The sequence below is a fragment of the Heteronotia binoei genome, chromosome 21 (assembly GCF_032191835.1).
Source record: "Heteronotia binoei isolate CCM8104 ecotype False Entrance Well chromosome 21, APGP_CSIRO_Hbin_v1, whole genome shotgun sequence".
NCBI classification, from domain to species: domain Eukaryota; kingdom Metazoa; phylum Chordata; class Lepidosauria; order Squamata; family Gekkonidae; genus Heteronotia; species Heteronotia binoei.
The window spans coordinates 34,439,791-34,454,004 of NC_083243.1; the positions used below are offsets into that span (position 1 = coordinate 34,439,791).

The 14,214-nt window shown below is 40.2% G+C and overlaps 1 protein-coding gene across 6 annotated transcripts in view; it reads right to left on the reverse strand.

Annotated features, from left to right (window-relative positions):
- Window positions 1–551: 551 nt before the first annotated feature.
- The window catches only part of VRK1 (VRK serine/threonine kinase 1), a 43,440-nt gene continuing 29,777 nt past the window's right edge, over window positions 552–14,214 (reverse strand). The window contains exons 12-14 of one of the 6 annotated variants that reach the window (XM_060262197.1): window positions 13,029–13,140; window positions 12,682–12,760; window positions 552–949 (exon numbers count right to left, since the gene is read on the reverse strand). In XM_060262197.1, the coding sequence (XP_060118180.1) occupies window positions 829–949; window positions 12,682–12,760; window positions 13,029–13,140 (312 nt within the window). In that variant the 3' untranslated portion in view covers window positions 552–828. Of the gene's footprint in view, window positions 950–12,681; window positions 12,761–13,028; window positions 13,153–14,214 lie in introns of all 6 variants that reach the window. The other 5 variants (XM_060262196.1, XM_060262195.1, XM_060262198.1 and 2 more) reach the window with 5 other exon arrangements.

Sequence of the window (14,214 nt, forward strand, 5' to 3'; positions counted from 1 at the left end):
CTAAACATTTCTTTTCTGAAGCACAGCTTGGGAGAAAGCATGATGCTCAGTGTCTCACCATATTCCAGTTGCTCAGCCTTAAATTCTGGCTTATTGAAGGAAATGCAATAACTTCACAATGTCAAGCTAATTTACCACTGATTAAGGTTTTGTGGTTGGTTTCTTAAAGGTGGGAAAATAGGAAGACATGTTACTGTAAGATCAGCAACTGTATACCTTGGGGCCAAATTCTGTCTGAGATTCCGATTGGCAGCTTAGGGGATACATGAGAAATGATGGGTAACTGTAGCAATGGGCTTTACTGCCCAGAAGAATCTGGCCACCATTCTTCTCACCCTTCTGAGAATAGCCAGTCCCCAAAAGCCAACTGCTGACTTAGGGGGCTAGAAATTTATAAAGTTATGGACAGGGTGGACAAAGTTAAGAGAGAAATATTAGGTTGGGTCCAGTGACACCCTTTGCTAAGCAAGATGCCTTCTCCTAACCTGAAGTCTAAACTAAACATAGGTGTGAGTGACCGGATCAAGCCAGTGATCCCAGCAGAACAGATATCAAAATTAAGATTTTATTTTTATTCAAGCGTAACAGAAATTGAACCAGTATAAAAAGTGTGCATAGAGTCATTTATGAATTTTGAAAACATCTGTATTGGTAGTAAACTATATATCCTGTACAGAAAGACTTATATTTATTCTTCAAATCCCAACTACACAATGCGAAATAGTGTTTTTACAGTCAGTAGACTAAACACTTCAATACAAAGGAAAAAAATCCTAATCCTGGGGGGGGGGGGGAGGGGGGAATAATAATAAAAGCAGCAAGCACACATTATTCTGTCTCTCCTACTTCTAGATCTTCTTCCTGGGTTTCTTGCTTGTCTTGATTTTGGGAGATGCCTTCTGGACTTTGGGAGAAGCCTTCGGCACTTTGAGTTTGGAAGCTCTTGCCTCTATAGTTGTGAAGAATAAAGACAATTTTAAAAAAAATTAAACAGTGACCACAAAACAATGATCAGACTACAATCAAAAGTTTATATATTAATACATTAAAAATGGAAATTCATATTAATTTACTCATGATATATACTGCATATAAAAAGTTCTCACACAAGCTTTAGGGCACTCCTGAGTATTATAAAGTTAATTTATAGTAGTAAAATTCATGGACGTAGTTTATACTATTACAAGCTACATAAACTGGGGTCTGAAAGGAAAAGTGAAGCATCAGCCTGCAAGAAGCATCTACTCCTTGCCCCCAGATACACTTGCAAAGAAAACATTTCTCATGTTGTGTGGGTGCAACACATACATACACACACAAGTTGCAGGCTCAGTAGAATCACATGTAGGTAGAGTCAGCAGCTGAGGCACTTCTACTCTGCCTTCTTCCTCTGCTTCTAGCAGTCCATGTGGATGGAAAGGGTTGGAGCCAGACTAAATTTTTCATTCATTGAAAAGCACTCTCGCCAGAGGAACAAGACATTCCTCTCACTGCAGCCTCCTGATCTCACCAAAATGCTGCTCCTGAGGGACTCTCTCATGAACAGCCTGAAAGGCAAACTACAGCAGGAAGAAAGAATTTGAAGAAACCTGCCCTTTCTGCTAGTGGAAAATTCAGTCTTGATCCAACCCAAGGAGAACACTTTCCTGTGGCTGAACCTGATGACTGAAGTGGTGAGGAACAACTAAAACCACTGTACCAGAAACGTGTTTCCCAAGACTTGGGATGGAAGGAAGGGCATTGCTCTCAGAGGAAGGTAGTATGGACCTGCTTTGGCAGAGAGTAGAAGTGCCCCAGCTTTGTCCTCTTACACTAGAGAGCCAGTTTGGTGTAGTGGTTAAGTGTGCGGACTCTTATCTGGGAGAACCGGGTTTGATTCCCCACTCCTCCACTTGCACCTGCTGGAATGGCCTTGGGTCAGCCATAGCTCTGGCAGAGGTTGTCCTTGAAAGGGCAGCTGCTGTGAGAGCCCTCTCCAGCCCCACCCACCTCACAGGGTGTCTGTTGTGGGGAAGGAAGGTAAAGGAGATTGTGAGCCACTCTGAGACTCTTCGGAGTGGAGTGCGGGATATAAATCCTACTCTGAACTCAGTGGCTTGTATCCTTGCCTGATCCAACATGGCTCCTCTTATGTTCTTATTATGTATGTGTGCTCAAGAGATAGTCCTCTCCTCTACTAGTCCTTTGCACTATTACACAGCTACAACACAGTTTGGCTGGGGAGAGCCCAGTCCTCTCAATTATACAAAATTAACCATTTCTAGTTTATAGCAACCATAACCTACTGGTGACATGTGTCACAATAGATTCCTAAGCTGGAAAAGCACACATGCACATAGTATCTAAACAGTACCCATCTTCTTCTACGTATGAATTTCTCCAGAAATGACTTCTAAATTTGATGCAAGAAAAGTTAGTAGAGATGCAATGAGAAGAGGTGCTACTTGAACAAGAACAACAGGTCTTTTTCTATGTATTCTCTCACACTCTTTTGCTGGATGTCAGTGCTCAAGTTCAGAAAAATTGGCCCAAACAGGAACCTAAGGGATTCCATTTAGTAACAGTTTCTCAATCACTCTGAGCACACATCATCATACAGATTGGCTTCAATTGACTTAAAAGGGCATAATTCTGATTAGAATTGCACTTCAAGTCTTTAATTTTGCTTAACTCATCCATGTGTTTTCTGAACACAAACCTGATCATGTGATCACTGAATGCAGGCATGCAGGCTTACTTTTCACCCTTATGCTGAAATTTGCTCTAGGATGAATAAAATTGGCATCATATTAATGAAAAGGGGAAAACAATTAAGGCCCTTTTAAATTCCCAGGGAAGACATGGAAAGCCTGTGAAATAAATTCTTTCAACAAAACTGCAACTCCAAAAGTTTTACATATTTTGACAAACATGAGGGAGGGGGGAAAATGATGTCTAGACCATGATAACCATTCCCGACAAGACAGAAACATAAACTGACAGGACACGAAAACCAATTCCCAATATCCAATGCTAAGTCTTGCTACCACGATGCCAAGAAAATTGCAGAGCTGTTTTGCTGAACATACACCTATGTACGGTGAACATGTACCATGTTTACCCCATCACGAAACCCCTGCAACTTGCAGTTTAACAGAAGGAAACACCCAGTACAGTCTGTGTTGTCTGTGATTGAAGGCCAGCCCCTGGAAACTGAGGACACATCTGAATTCACAAAACAGTACAGTACAAAGAGAAAGAGAGCACAATGACCTGAAAATTACATGCCTGCAAGTTACATGTGCTAAATAAACTGGGTACAAACTATTTTAAAGAAAAAAAGAAGGCATGGGTGAACACTGCTTTTAGCATTTGGTTTTAAAGAACTAACCCTCTTGTGGATAATCTCAACTTGGATATTTCCTGTCACACATCTCTCATAGGACCTGTCTTCTCTATCCAAATAGAGCAACAAGATGTGTGTGTCCGTGTGGCAGGCATAACTAATCAGAAAATAAATCTAAGACTTCAAAAACTGGCCACCAGCTTCAAAATGATCATGGGGGTTGCACTTCCAAAACAATCCTCTGCTATTTGGAAGGGAAGCAACAGTTGCCTATTTATGGCAAGCTTAGCACATCAGAAAATAAAATTAAGAGTTTCAAAACTGGCCACCAGCTTTAGGAGTATATGGGAGTTGCAGTGCCAAAGTGCAGAGGTATCCTGGCCCAGATTACCTCCAGAATATCCCTTTGCTATTTGCCCTGGAAGCAGCACATTACTTGCTAGAATCCAGCAGGTAGAAAAGGCAGAGGTGGGGGGGGGGCAGCTATGTGTAGAGTATATCCTCTCCTTTACAAACACAAACCTTCAGACAAGCTTGCCAGTTAAGAGTCTTCTTGACAATGATCCTCATGGGAATAATACTCTAAAGGAAGCAGCAGTTTTGCAGTCATGTTAAATATTATGGAATCTGTTTGCTATATGGATGCAAGTTTGTGGCACTTCAAATCCTTATCTTTGGGACACATATAAGGAAGATCTCTCAGAAGGTATTTTGAATCAAGCCAGAATACAAAATACAAGACATAGAAATGACACATAGTGATGCAGTTTTTAACAGAGAACTTATATTGACTGAAGACTGCATTCTAACCATGGATGGCTCTCCTTTGAAAACATTTGGTCTTCCTGAACCACAAATAGATAGTTGCACACTTTGCAAACAAATTTGTAACACTGCATATGACCATGAAGAGTTTAGAGAATTCATGTGTGAAAATGAGCCAAATTTACTACTGGACGAAAGGAATGTTTTCAAAGGAATCACAGATGCTGTTTTCAATAAGAATGGAGGCACATTTTCCATAGATACTCTAGGTGGAACAAAAAAGGCACTTTTGATAGCCTAAATCTGAAAAAAGGATGAAGGCTATTTCTGTTATTTCATAAAGTTGTGATGCAACTTGTTAAGAAGGAGGCAAAACTGCTAATTTAGTACTCAAATTACCATTAAATATGTCATATGTCAAATATTCTAACAAAACAACTTGTAGTGTAAATACAGGGATATTATAAAATTTTAGAAGAGTGTAGTATGGGATGGATGCACCATGTCTAACAAAGCTGCATTAGAAGCTTTAGCACGCACACTAAGATTTATGAAGAAATAATTTAACTATGGGAAGAGCCACCATTATATTAACTGAGGACTTCTGACAAACCATGAATTAATCCACAAGGATACAGAGCTTATGAGTTGCAGGCCTGTACCAAATCATTTATCTTATACCAGTTGAGGGATATATGGAAGGAGTGGCACCACCAACTGCAGAATTGGGAGTTTGTTTTTAGACTGTTATATTGCTTTCGATTGTATTCTGTTTTATTATATGTATCTGATTTTAACCTTGTATTTAACCCAGAGCTCATTTGGGAAAGGGTGGGTTATAAGTCAAAAATAATAAATAAATAATCATTATACATTTGTATGGTCCAAAAATACTGTTTAAAGAGTCCAAAAACACATGTGAAAGAAAATAATCAAATACAGTTTGCTGGTTATGCTACAGATAGTGAAGCATCTCTTGAAACTAATGGTGCTAAAAAATCTGATAGAGAAATATGGGAAACATTGGAATTACTATGCTGGAAGACCTATAGAACCCATATGAATACCATTATATTAATCCAGTGTAGTTAAGACAAAGGGCTGTTTTAGTATCTAGAATGATGGTGTACATGTCATTATGTGTGTAAAGTGCCACCAAGTCGCTTTCAACTTGACGCAATGAATTAACCACCTCCAAAACATCCTATCACTAACAGCCTTGCTCAGGTCTTGCAAACTGAGGACCACTGCTTTGCTGGTTGAGTCAATCCATCTTGTGTCGGGTCTTCCTCTTTTCCTGATATCTTCAACTCTTCCTAGCATTATGGTCTTTTCCAGTGATTCTTGTCTTCTCGTAAATTAATCAAAGTACCATAGCCTCATTTTAGCTTCTGGAGAAATCTACACTTGATCTGGGCTAGAACCCATTTATTTGTCTTTTCGATGGTCCACAGTATCCATAAAGCTTTCTTCCAACAAGCTCTCTTCCTGTTAGCTTTCTTCATTGTCCAATTTTCACATCCATAAATAATATGGATAGTATGAATTATCTTGGTCACCAGTGACACTTCTTTGCCCTCAGAGACACTTTTGGTTGCAGTCATTACATATCATTATCAAAGAATAATTACAGGCCAGGAAGTGGGCCAGGTAGTACTTATTCCAATAATTCCTACAATACCTACAGACTTTTGAATTCAATTTAAAAGGCTTCAATTAACCCATTTGGCTAAGTTTTGCAATGAGCATCAATAAACCTTAAGGACACTCATGAAAAATAGTTGGTATTGGTTTGCAAAATCCTTGGTTTTGCTAAAAAACAAACAAAAGCCTTTATGTAGGATGCTTAAGACTGAGAGACAAACAAAACCCAATTATTTTAACTTCTAATTGTAGGAGTATGAATGTAATATATAACAAAGCCTTACTAACATAAATGTTTTCTTCCTTCATTTCCATAAATAATTAAATTAGAGATAATTATTTGTTATTATTTATACTTTACCAGATACACAGAGATATAAAATTGTTGACTACAACTTAACATATGGTTAGATAAACTGAACTAATGCAATGTAATGCTCCATTATATAACAAAAATACGTATTAGTTTACATTTCTTAATAAAACTAATTATAATCCAAATACTGCATATTTTTAAATTAACGTGTTCTAATTAATTACTTTTGAAGAATGGTTACTTGTCAAAATGTATGAAAAATACTTATCATGGGAGAAAAAAAAATATGGTCAAATGCTGCTTTTGGGGTTAGCCCAGAGGGCAAGAGCCCCAATGAAATAATGTTGCAAGTGTAGCAATCTATGGGGATGGTGAGCAAAGCAAGCAGGGACTGGCCCCCAGAACAACATAATAGACATGGCTTAATTTAGGACTGTCTAGTACACATAAACTGTTAATTTTTTCACAAGTGTGGCGGTGGGGGAAAACACTATGGTGTAGTGGTCATAGAATAGAGCTGGGGAAACCCAGATTTCCACTCTGCCTTGAAATAAACTGGGTGACCCTTGGTCTTTCATCCTAGCATACCTCGCAAGGCTACTGTAAGAATGAAAAAGGGTGACAAGGATTAATGTATGTTGGTCTTTGGAATTTGGTAAGAAAAATGTAAACAGATACAATTTAAATGTCTAGAGTGTCTGTACTGAGACAGATTGCTTTTCACTATATTCATTGGTAACTGGAAAAGAGTTTAAATTAGTGTTAGTGAAAGAGTCCTCTCTTAAAGATTTCAAAGCATTAAGACTGACTAGGAAAACTGCAGTGAAATTTAACGCCAGGGAGGCACGACAGGAAAAACAGTTGGCTCTAGGACAGAGTTCATGGTACCAAGTTCTCAAGTCACCATTTTTGGTAGAGAGCTGACAAATCACTGCAACTAAATTCTTGACAACCTCTGCACAGTGCGCTGCAGATACTACCACCACCAAAAGAACCCCCCAAAAGGTGGCCTCCTTCAAATTTCTGAAATTTCACCTTTTACTGTACCTCGCCAAGCTCCAATCTAGGGGTATGCAAAAAAAAAAGAGAGGGTTTTTTAGGTTTGGGTCTACTGAACCCCTTAAATATTGGCATTTCCCAATATTCCTGAATATTGTACCAATATTGGGATTCAGAAAATAATTGAGATTGCCAGATGTATTCAGCTCCTTTATAGCCTATGGGGACCATCTCCATACAGTGCAAGGGGGAAGGGGGTGAGTGAACTCACACTGCCTCCCAGGTTCACTCACATGCAGCACAGTTTGCAAAAGCCATTTAAGGGGAAAGTTCCTTTTAAATGGCTTTTGCAAACCAAGCCGGACATGAGTGAACTCGAAGTGAGGCTAAGTTTCCTGCAGGCTCTCTTGAAGCTCTGCTGGGCAGCCCACTATCAGAAAGAAGGGAGGAAAGATCTCAGATATCCCCCCTTCCTTTCTGCTGGCCTTGGGGAAAATTCTCCCTGCAGGATTGGCTCCTGATAGGGCTCTGTTGGGCAGTCCAGTTTCAACCTAGCAGCCCAGCAAAGCTCCAGCTGAACTCAGCATCAGTTCCTTTGCAGGCTCAGTTGGGTACGCCAGCCAATCCTATCAAGCTCCTGTCATGCCAGCAGATCTGAGATTGCAAGAGAAGTCAGACAAGCTGCAGGAGATCTAAGCTGCAAGAGAAACCAGCCAGCTGTCCCAGGCAAAAGAAGATCAACCAGGGCAGCACGGAGCTGACAGCTCCATGCCGCTTCAGCTGGGCTCCCTCCCTCAAATTAATAGTCAGACAGATAGACAAATATTTTGGGCTGAGCCATATCAGTAAGGTATTTGGGGGTATTTATTTGGTTTATACCAAATGCACACTCCTACTGCAATCAGAGAGAGCACATGTGTTCTTGCAAGATACTGCTATAAGTCCTAAGAGTATCCAGCCCAGAAGACATTTATATACCTTCATGGCTACACAACAGAAGCAGACAATGGGAAAATGAAGTGCTGTTAGAAACCACACAGAAAACACTGTGAGGCAAAGTACCCATGACCCCCACTCCAAGGGTTAATGTGAATGGTAACAGACTTGTTTCATCCTGCAGATATTGTTAATTGGTCTCTCTGCTTACACAGCCCTTATCATCTTCAAGGCCAGGGCAGGAAATGTGGTAATTAGCTTTTCATGGGAACCTGAAGCCCTTAGGAAGGGAGGGGAGGATGAGGTAATTTTCTAGAGGGTTCCAGCAAGAATGTGTTCTGACTGTGTGTCATCATCACCTAATGCTGCTTGGTCAAGAAACTATACCTGAGCTAAGAGCCCAGGAGAAGGAGGCTAGCTTCTATTCTGATGGACTGAAGGCCTGGACTATTATATGCTTATATTGTCAAAGTCAGCAACACAAAGAATACAAAAGCTGTGGCCTTTGACTTCTTAAGGTTTATAATAATAATAATAATAATAATAATAATAATAATAATAATAATAATAATAATAATAACAACTTTATTTATATCCCGCCCTCCCCCGCCGAAGCGGGGATCTAAATGCAGGTCCTGAAAGTGTTTTAGACAGTTACGTTAGTTTTTCCTCATTTTTTGCTGTGCGGTCTTAGAGCATTGTGTTGCCTGTAGATTAAACCTTTTGTGTTGACAGAAATTAAATAAAACTTTATATATTTGTAAAAATAAAGAAGAGTGTGGTTACTTGTGTACAGCAGCCCTGGGGACCCCTGGGGTTCAGCCTTGAACTCCTTGACACACATTTTTCAATCTAATACAATCACTACAAATAAGAGGGCTGAACGAGGAGCATTTCTGTGTTAAAGCTGTTTGCTTCCACTGCTGAAATTATTCTTTGTAACCTTGATAATTTGGGTAGAAATATAACAAAAGAAACATTTTCCTACCCTGCATAACTGCAGGAAGTAGAGAATGCAATATCTCAAGGTGCTCCACTCAAATCACTGAGGGCCACTTTTACATTTTATAGACTCGAGAGGGCTGTATGGATAGGTTAGCCACGGGGAAAAAAACCACTTCTTTCCATTTTAACTCACCATTTTCTTTTTAATCCATTTGCTATTAACCCACTTTTTCCTCTCAATGCCACAAATCACACACTTCATATCTACCTCTTAGCCCCCCTTTTTTCCTTCTTTTTTTTGAAGGTGGGGCTGTTTCACCTTTCCAGCTATTCACACACTAAATGCATTTTGAGGCCAATTAAGCACAACAGTAGCACAACCCACTTATTGCATTGGAGAGAATGCTCTGGAAAGCAGTAGTTTCACAGCAAAAGCTGTCCAACAAAAGGTAAATATTTCTCCATGTTACAAGAAACTGGCATGATCTATATGACAGTACATGCCACTGAAATGTTTGTTTGGTATCTGGACAGAGACATATCTTGTAACATGATACCAAACTTTACTACACGTGCCTGAGTTCAGAGACAAAAGCAGTAGTGGCAAAGTTCTCCTGCCTCCCTACCCAATTTTGATCATTACTTTAGATGTATACAAATCTGAGAGATTGGAGGGGGGGGGGGGGGGAACCATGGAGAAATTTATTTGGAATTCCTAAAAGGGGCCACAACAACCTTTAAGCTGGCCTGCAAGTACTAGATTTTAGTTTTTTGACAAGTAAAAAATACAAGACCACCTGTGCTATTGCACATGTACTGCAGAAACAAGAAGGAAGTATTTGTGACCGCTTGTTTTAATCTGCAAGCTCTATCATTCTATTTCAGCTGTCACTTGGAAGGGTAATAAGTCTACTTTTAACTTGAAGCAAAGCCTTTAAATGTTTGTTTAAAAATACCCCTCCCCCACTGGTTTAGATATTAAGGTGGCTTATTATTTTCTATTATTACAACAATAAAGCAGTAACCATTAAAAGATCAGCAATCATTACAACAGCAGCAGCATTAAGTCTTTTGACTTAAAAATAGGAGTGTCAATATAAGAGGCAAGATCATCTGGAAAGAAAGATTCAACAGAAGATCTGGACAAAAAAATGCCTTTACTTGGTACCAGAAGTTCAAAATTTGTTTTATTTAGATATTTATATCCCAGTTTTCTCCACAGTAGAGATTCACAGCAACTTAGAATCATTGGGTTGGAAAGGACTCCATGGTCATCTAGTTCAACACCCTGCACAATGCAGTGACACTGTTTCATCTTTTTACAACATTGTTTCTTCTTTGTTAGGTAAATTAGGTTGAATGTATGTGACTAGCCCAAGGTCACCTACCAAAGTTCCATAGCAGGGTGGGGATTCAAACCTGTCTCTCTCAGACCCTAGCCTAACAATTTAAGCGCTGATGGATGGCGCTCTGGAAGAAAAGAGGAGGCACTGCAACAGAGAAAGCTCTGTCTAGCAGCCACTCACTTTGAATCAGAAAGCAGGCTACAGAACTGGGACTTTGGTAGGTGGATCTTATCTGACGGGATGGGATCATGGGGGAACAAGAAGTCCAAAGTCCCTGGTTCCAGACTAGTTAGGGATTTGACAATTACTCCCAACACTTCAAATTGCAGCCGGGGGTGGGGGGGGGGGACTGACAGCCAGTGTAATTCTTTAAAAACTGATTATAGACTCCCTATATCTTATGCCAGTGGGCAAATCCTCCTGCGGCTGCATTTTATACCAACAGAAGCTTTCAAACAGTCTTTAAAGTAAACCTCAAGCTATATTGGGTTATATTTTACATACACTACAGAACCTTCAACCGTAGATATGAATCCAAACAGCACTGCCAAGTTGCAAACCTGTTTTTTTGCTGGGGAGTGCAAACCCACCCAAAACTGTCCAGTTCTTGAATCCCTGGTTGGCAACACTGCCTTCCGACAGCACCTCAATCTTATCTGGACTGGGCTTTAATATACTGGCCCTCATCCAGCACATTACCATCTCCACATATTCATTCAGAACATTCATTGTTTTGCCTATCGAAAAGAAGACAGGCAAATCATCATTCGGTCTCCAGAAAACCTCTCTCAGTTCATACAGAAGTTGAACAGCGTGCAAGGCAAGATGGAGCCCTATTGAACCTCATAGCAAAAGTGCAGAAGGGATGAAAAACTGTGTTCCAGCACCACTTTTCAGAACCAGAAAGCCACAGAGGACCAGAATAACTTGAGCACAGACCCCCTCGACCATCATACCAGTCAACTGGTCCATAACACCAACAAAGAGGACAGAACTGAAAGCCACTAAGATGTCCAACATGACCAACAAACTTATACTTACCCAGTAACATCCCCCCCCCACACACACACACACACACAAACTCCATCAGGGCAGCTGAAGGCAATTTCAATCTCATAATCTCATCTCAATTGAAGTACACTTCAAGTCCACCATACCTAAAGACACACAGCTACTACATGTGCAAACAGCTTCTCCACAGGAGGGGATATAATGCTACTGGGTTATAGTTATTAAGATCATTCAGGTCCAAGGAAGTTTCTTCAGAAGGGCTTTCATGATTGTCAAACCCTCCTTAAATAAAGCATTAACTGCTTCCTATACCCAGCCAAGCAGTCACCATTTAGTTGTGATCAGCAGGGCTTTTTTCATAGCAGGATCTCCTTTGTACATTAGGCAACACACCCCTGATGTAGCCAATCTTCCTGGCAGTTATAGTAGGCCCAATATACTGTACTAACAGCCCGGTAAATTCTTGAAAGATTGGATACATCAAGGGTGTGTGGCCTAATATGCAAAGGAGTTCCTGCTACAAAAAGCCCTAGTGATCAGTCACAAAAGCACGTGTTAAACTTTAATGTGGTAGGTCAAAGTCCTTCCCACAACTCCTACTCTAGCCACAACAGCTTAGAGCAATTATGATTAAACAGATCTATGATAACATTCCATTATCAATTGCACAGGAGCTACAGAGCAAAGCCTCTATTTTCTCAATTGGCTGAGGCTCTCCCTTGGGGAGAAGGCAGAGCTTGCTTTGCCAGGCCTTTCAATTGCACAATAGATCTACTGAGCCAAGCCTCTATTCCTTCTATTGGCTGAGGCTCCTCCCCCTCCTGGTCCCCTGGGGAAGGAAGGAAAGAGCCACAGCTTCCTTCGCCAAGTTCCCTGGATCCCATGGGAGAAATACAAAGAAAGCACCTGTCAGACCAATGAGTGCTAATGTTTTAAACATGTTTTAAGGTTTGTTTGTTTTTTAAAATTTAATTGTGTTTGTGTCCTTTATAAAGCTTATATCTCTATTGCCTAAACTTAAATAGGAACACACATGGCCCAGCCCAACAAGGTCTCATTTATGTCAGATCCGGCCCTCATAACAAATGAGTTCGATACCCCTGGGCTAAGGCTTATTTATCCTTTATCCTTATGTGCTTTTCCCTCATCAGACATCCCACTTGCAGTTGCACCACTTGACCAGCAGGCCTGCTCCTGGGGATGGGCGGTAGGTTAGAGAGACTCAGTCTCTAGCATTTAGTGTTAAAGTGAAAATGCTGGAGAAGTCTCACTTTCAGCAGCTCTGCTGATGTTGCATGGCAGGTCATAAATTATCAATTATGCCCAAATAATTTTATAGCCTGCTGGATAACTCCCTTCTCTTAAAATAGATCCTTGACTTTAAATTCACTCACTGTTGTAAATGGTGGCTGCTGCTACTAGCCTCTGGCTGCAACCTGCTGTGAAGAACAGGTCCTGGGGAGTCAGCACTACCTGACAGTGAATTGGACAAGATAGGGAAAGATAAAAATGAGCATGGAATGGAAAATAAATGGTGGGGAAGGGGGCAAGGAACCACCACCACCACAAACTTTTATCAACTAACTCTCACTTGTTCTATATGATGGGCAGCCATCTGAGTTCACATTGACCGCCCACAGACAACTGAGAAAATTACTCAGCAAAAATAATCACATTTATTGTAGAACTAAAACATTTTGATTTTTACCATGATAAATAGAAAGGGGTACGTTTGACTTACTAGATGGAGCACGCTTTCTTTTTTGGGTAGTTTTTACTTCATCCACAGCTGTTTCAGTGCCATCTTCATCGGCAGCAGCTGAGTCTGATGTGGCAACTAATTTTCTTCTTGCCTGCTTCCCCCCCTCCAAAAACAAACAAACAAACAAACAAACAGGTTTTATGCGGAGCTGAAAAATACAAACAGGCCAACCACACAAAAACAAGGCTCTACAATAAACCGCTATGGATATTTTGCTATCAAAATTCCCCATCTCTATCCCCACCTCGAGGCAATCAACTCAAAATGTCTACAGCAGAAAAAAAAATCATAATAAACATAGAAGACCTCTTTTTCTTGAAAGTTCTAAAAACTGAGATTGCTATACAGGTTTCTATTCTAGTTCGCTCAGTAAGAAACACATATAAGAAACACACTTATAGTTTATAATCCAAATGATGGACTAGGATTATTCCCAATCTATGGATTACATGTGTTTTCTGGCATTCCCCAGTTCTCTCAAATTTCATTTAATTTTATTTTAAGTTTCTAGTCCACATGATTACAAGGAAACATTTCACTTTTCATAAGGATGGATCAGGAATTAAGGAGGGAATGGCATCAGAGCGCTGAAAATTTGCTTCTCATGCCACTTGCTTCTCTCCGCCCCCCACATCTCTAGTCCTGTTAGGGAATTTTGGAGTATAGAAACATTTCTTAGGATTCCCATTCAGTAAGGGTTCAGTAAGATGATGATGATGATATTGGATTTATATCCTGCCCTCCACTCTGAATCGCAGACTGGATCACAATCTCCTTTACCTTTTTCCCCCACAACAGACACCCTGTGAAGTGGGTGGAGTTGAGAGAGCTCTCCCAGAAGCTGCCCTTTCAAGGACAACTCTGCAAGAGCTATGGTTGACCAAAGACCATTCTATCAGCTGCAAGTGGAGGAGCGGGGAATCAAACCCGGTTCTCCCAGACTGTGTCCACACACTTAAACACTATACCAAACTGGGAAATGACTGGCAAGAACCCCATAATTTGAGAGAGAAACCTGTTTCAAAGTTAAAACCATTTATTAAAATTAAAACCATAATGCAAAAACCTTCCAAACACACAAGAATCTAGTACGCAGCATACAACATTAATACAAAATTCAATACTTAAAACCTTGTGCACAATATTTTATAAAGGATATATTCTT